The following is a 6,000-nucleotide window of genomic DNA, read 5'->3' on the forward strand; positions in this document are numbered from 1 at the left end:
CTGATCAAGAAGACATGTGAGTTATATTTCAGATTTAAGATGCGGACAAGAGCTGAGCTCTGCATGTATGTTGCAACACTTGTGCATGATTCTTATGAATTTTACATTTTAAATGTTACATATGTTTAATAATTGTTTGGCTTTTCTGTTAAGTCAAAATATGTATAAAGTACCTGAACTTGCTGTTAGCCATAAGATCAGTACGTTTGTTTGTTGTTTGGTTTTTAGGAGCATTAGCAACTAAGACCATATTGCTCTGGGGATATGCGGTGGTCATTCACTGACTTTTCCGCATCCTCCGTATTTGGTGGGCACGGGCTCGAACCCCGGTCTAGATTAAGAAGCGTGTGCTACGCACTGCTGCTCCTGCCCACCTGGCTACGGAGGCGCCCTAAGATCAGTACTCCATGACCATAGTTTTCCAGTGGTAAGCCACCTGACATGGACTTTAGCCAAGGAAGAATCTGGCAAGAATCTCAGAAATTAACCATCATGTTTTTGTGAACCTGATCTGAAGTTTCAACCATCTACACCCACATTTCACTTGATATTATATTCAGAGTTGAATGATCTCATTAACCCTTTTGCTAGTAAGCTCACATATAAGTTTTGAATTAATTTATATTCAGATCTTTTATGGATTTATCAAGCCATCCCAAATTTCATTAAAATTGTACAAGTAGAAATTTGGCAATTATTATTTCTTTTTTTTTTTTTTCATACTTATCACATAGGCTATCCGTCAATTTGCATGTAATAACTCAGCTCTCAGTGGATGGATTGTCATGAAATTTTATATTTTGAGCCTTCCCAAATTTCATTAAAATCAAACTGATAGAAATCTGGCAATCATTATTAATATTATTATTATTTTAATACAAATCACATAGGCTATCCATACAGCATATATTGTAGATGAAGCACTGGATATTATGTTTTTTCTGCTGGTGGTGGAAGAATGAATGGGCAATATGGCAGATGCATAGAAATGAAATGTTATCAGTTCGTGCATAAAAGTTGTTGCTTTTTATAAATCATGAATTATTACTATTTGCTAATACACCTGAAATGTAACGTATTGCACACAATAACTAACTTGTTATATTTACAATAGTTTCAAAAATTGGTGTAGGAGAGTGCAACTTTTCAATAAAATTTGAGATAATATGGATTTAAACACTGAAAATGAAGAAATTCTCTGGAATTCACATCCAGAAATTGATGAAATTGAATAAAATGATATGTATATAAATGTAGACAATATTACTGAATGAAAAAGAAAAAAGTAATGGTGAGCTTTTATTTTTGACTATAATCTCACTCTGAAGTTCAGCTATAAAGTCAAAATAGTAAAAAAACAATGTATAAAAGCATTGAAAATAATATTTATGTATATTATTTTCACTTTTTACAAACTTCCAAATTCTTCAAAAAAAAAGTTGCTTCAGGTGGTATACATACTATCTGGAAACTTGCTAAAGAAAGGGTTAAAGATCTAAGTCCCTCTAAAAATTAAGCTGAATTTGCTGTAAACCACAAAGGTGGAATCACCTCAAAAAGTTCAAAGATAACTATTTCAATAAACATCAAAAACAGCTTAGCATTACCTTTTTTCTGTGAGTGATGAATTTGTATTTATAATCAAGTAAATGGACTAATGGGAGCACTGAGATAGAAACACAGTCCACATGAATGGCATATCCTCATTGATTTATCCAAACATATGTTAAAGACATGGAACCTCTACATGGAAATACATATGCATATATTCCAGTATCATATGCGTCCACATGAAGGAATCCTATGAGAATATGGATGGAACATTTGCAGTGACCTAAAAGCCATAACACTTGGGCTTTCTGAAGTTGTTGTTATTTGGTTTTTAGGAGCATTAGCAACTAAGGCCATATTGGTCCGGGGATATGCGGTGGTCATTCCCTGATCTTTCTGCATCTTCCGTATTTGGTGGTCACGGGCTCGAACTCTGGTCTAATCAAGAAGCGTATGCTGCTCCTGCCTACCTGGCTAAGGAGGTGCCCTTTATGAAGTATTGCTGCTTTTTATGATAGTGGGATAGCTGAGATAAATATCACCATTATGTGGTTAAAGAATGGCCCATTAGATAGTTTAGTGCCAGCTCAGAAAAGTGCCTCATAACAGCCAATGTCAAGTCAGGAAAAGTTCTCTTGGCTCTATTCCACATTACACTGGACTTGAAGAAAACTTTTGTTTAGGCTATGAATAAGGATGACAAAATATTTATATATTTAAGGAGCAATTCCCAATAGTGATACAGAGATACAGTAAACCCCCGCTATTCGCGGGGGTTACGTTCCTGAGAAATGTCGCGAATACCGAGTTATGGCTCCCATAGTAATAAAGGGGTTCCGTTCCAAAGTATGAAATATATAAGAAAAACTAGTCTAAAATTTTGTCTATATATGTATTATATGTACCTTCATAATATGACCATTAGAAATACAAGCATATGGCATCGAAATGAAAATAAGAAACAATTTAATATTAAATGTAATATTTATTAGAAATTTCAAACGACTCTTTCAAACCAGCGCCTTTGCTAGCAAAAAAAACTTATCCCGCCAGTACTATCACCAGTTTCGCTATAGTGTTGATAAAGAAGTTTTGCTTTTTCACGAATGATGAGTGAACTTAACGGAATTTTATTTTGAGTTCGATCTTCTATCCACAGATTTAAAGCTTTTTCCATTTTTACTAATTTAACATCATGAGTTACTTAAGCAATTAGCGCGTTTTCACGGACACTACAGCGGATTTCTTGATTGATCGTACTGTTGACTCATTGATTTTTATAATGTTTTGCCACTGAGGAGACACTTTCACCATTAGAAATTTTGTCTAATAACTCAATGTTATTCGCTAATGTCATCACCTTCTTTGACATTTTCACATTTCCCTCCTTATTCGTAGCCATATTTTTGTACGGGTTAGAAAGAACTTGTCCACAATAAAGTCGCTTTCTTCCGTTAACACACTCGAAAAAGTCTGTTTTACACACTGCAAAATGGTAGATTTATCACTTTTGTAAGCATGTAAATTTATAAATTGATAAATTTATTCAATTTATAAGCATATAAATTAAAAGCAAACGACGAAACCTTCCACGACAACACATAACACATACCGAACAAGGATTAGCGAGAAACATCCACGCTCGCGATTTTGTTACCCCTCTCCCCCCCACCCATTGAGCGCTGTTTTGACCGGGAAAGATAATTTTAGCCACGCCCATGTTTTTTATTGCGGAAAATATTCACGGCCCTTTAAAATTCACATTTTTTTTTTTAGGTTTCATTTTATATTAAATCAGCGATCGCAAATACGCGAAACCGCGAATACAGATACCGCGAATAGCGGGGGTTTACTGTATTTAATGGGATGCATTTGTGGGTGTTTTAGGCCTCTAACTGTAGAATTTTACTAATACATATTGTGTGGTGCATCATTTTTAATATGCAGTAAACTCAAGAAGAGAACAAATGAAGTTTGCAATATGTTATATTTACTATAACATCTCATATTGCAAAATCCTTTACAAGTTGCTTATCCTTGCACTTTTGAATAAGTAATGCTTCCTAAATAGAGAAGAATGTTCTTACTTATTACAATAGAAGACTATTATTACAATAGAAGACTATTATTACTTATTACAATAGAAGACTATTATTACTTATTACAATAGAAGACTTGTTATTTATATAGTGCAAATTTAACACAATGGCATAAATGCATTACTTAAAATTTATCCACCTTTTGGCATTTCTCATACTGAGAAAATATTTCACTTTCAAGTTGTGTATTCTTTCATTTGCAATGTCTATCCACCCACTGAAGAGGAAACAAAAATTCTCAAAACAGTGCTGGCTGGGTGGTAGTAATAAATTGAAAATTAATAGCAATAGTCTTCGCTGTTTGAGAAGCATTACTTATTAAAAAGTGCAAGGCTAGGCAACTCGTGAAGGATTTCACAATATAAGATGTTGTGTTGCAAACTTTGTTTGTTCCTCTTCATGAGTTTACTGTGCATTAAAATGATGCCTTAGTGCACTACCCAGTACATATTCGTAAATTCCTGCAGCCAGAAGCTTTAAAAGGCCATAAATACAGCACATTAAATTTGCACATCTTTTGGCATCTCTCACATTGTGAAATATTTTTGCAATATGAGAGATGCCAACCTGAGAGCATAATAGCAGGCAACCTGAAATAATATCAGATTGCCTGCTCCTACACTCACAGTGCCTACCTGCCTACTGAAGAGGGAACAAAAATTCCTGCCGACCGGCCTAGCTGGGTGGGTAAATTGCCTGCCTGGCAACCCAAAGGTTGCCAGGCAGGCAATTTACCCGCCTCAGGCTTGGATCAGAATAGAAAATTCAAAAACGTTGAGAGGTGCAATGTGGCCACAGAAGCCGATGTGCCAACAACCAACAAAAAAAAATTCCTGAAACAGGGCTGTCTGGATGGTGGCAATAAACTGAGAATAAGTAACAATAGCCTTCTCTATTTAGGAATTACTTATTAAAAACTGCAAGGCTAGGCAACTCCTTTTGAAGAATTTCACAGTATGAGATTAGTAATGATGCTGTATTGCAAACTTCGTTTGCACTCTGTGAGTTTACTGTGTATTAAAATGATGCCTTAGTGATAGATACCCAATATGTAGCAGTGATACTTAGATAAAAGTGGACATTTTTATTTTCCTAAAAATCTAAATAGTTTTGCAAGTTTGCAAATCAGTGACATCTTTAATGGTTAAAAAAAAGCATGGAAGGCATTTAAAGCACTTAATGCTAATTTCTTAGCAATGCTAAAGCTGATAAGTATAGTGAACTTGTAGAAGACATCCTACAGGACTATAAAGCAATGAGGTGGGAGATGTCATTGAAGATCTGTTTTTTAAACTCACATTTGCAGTTTGGAGTTTTTTTCAATTATGTTAGATGCCATCAGTAGCATTGAGAAAGGTTCCATTAAGTTATTTATATTATTTAAAAACAGTACTGAAGAAAGTAAACTATCATGCTGGTCAACAATTGCTGGTTCTTGAAGAAACATTTAATACTCTAAGCAGCAGACATGAAAGAAATGTTTTTAAATGGTAACTAAAATGTCATATTTATATATTAGGCTCATATAAAATTTGATTAATATCAGGGTCAGTACCAGGATTTTTTAAGTGGTGGGGGAGCTAAAGCAGTTGTCTGGGAAATTATTTAGTTTTAATTGTCATATAGCATAAAAAATCCACATTATTTAGATCATGGGGGAGAAGGCTTTAGCCTTCCTCTGATTAATATATATGTGGTTTTCACTTTCTGATAAAATAGTGAGCAATACAACAATTTAATCCAAGATTTCAATTGAGTAGATGGAAACTTACCAAAATCACCTGTTTCATTTTAAAGCAAGATAGAAAGTATATTTATTGTACAGTTATTTGGATAAATAAAAATTGAAAATAATTAAATTTTAAAATGTCTTTTTTTTTATTTTAATGTTGTTTCAGGTTAAAAGGAAGTGGAAAATTTTGGCAAAAATCATAATTCAAGCTGTTTTTCTCAGCTAAACAAGTGCAGATTTGTGATGATCTAGTTTATTCTGTTATCTGATTTGTAGTAAATAAATTCTAAATTAAAAACAAATGTAACTTACGTTTATAGTAAAAAATAAAAATTTCCTAAACATTTATTTCTGCTTATTATTCCTAAAAACCTGATTTAAAAAAAGAAATAATAATTTTTCTGAGTAAATTGTTAATAAAATCAATCATCTTTACTTGAGTTATCAAAATTTAACATAACATGTGTCATCTGTGACTGCTTATTTGTGCATGATATTTGTTAAGAATAAAATGGATGTGGCATGATATAAATCTGCCATTGTGTTACCTGTCATCCACCTTGCATTCTGATGGGGTGGTACAGTTCATTGCTGTTGTATGTTATTTGGAGCATTAGC

At 33.6% G+C, this 6,000-nt stretch overlaps 1 protein-coding gene across 2 annotated transcripts in view; it reads left to right on the forward strand.

Moving 5' to 3' along the window:
• The window catches only part of CSN7 (COP9 signalosome subunit 7), an 81,081-nt gene extending 75,353 nt beyond the window's left edge, over positions 1–5,728 (forward strand). For both annotated transcript variants that reach the window (XM_090373158.1, XM_090373157.1), the window contains exon 8: positions 5,549–5,728. In XM_090373158.1, coding sequence (XP_090229284.1) covers positions 5,549–5,585 — 37 coding nt within the window. In that variant the 3' untranslated portion in view covers positions 5,586–5,728. The remainder of the gene's footprint in view (positions 1–5,548) is intronic.
• The last annotated feature ends 272 nt before the right edge of the window (positions 5,729–6,000 follow it).

Source organism: Mastigoproctus giganteus, chromosome 5 (genome assembly GCF_048544385.1).
Source record: "Mastigoproctus giganteus isolate SK-2022 chromosome 5, ASM4854438v1, whole genome shotgun sequence".
NCBI lineage: Eukaryota > Metazoa > Arthropoda > Arachnida > Uropygi > Thelyphonidae > Mastigoproctus > Mastigoproctus giganteus.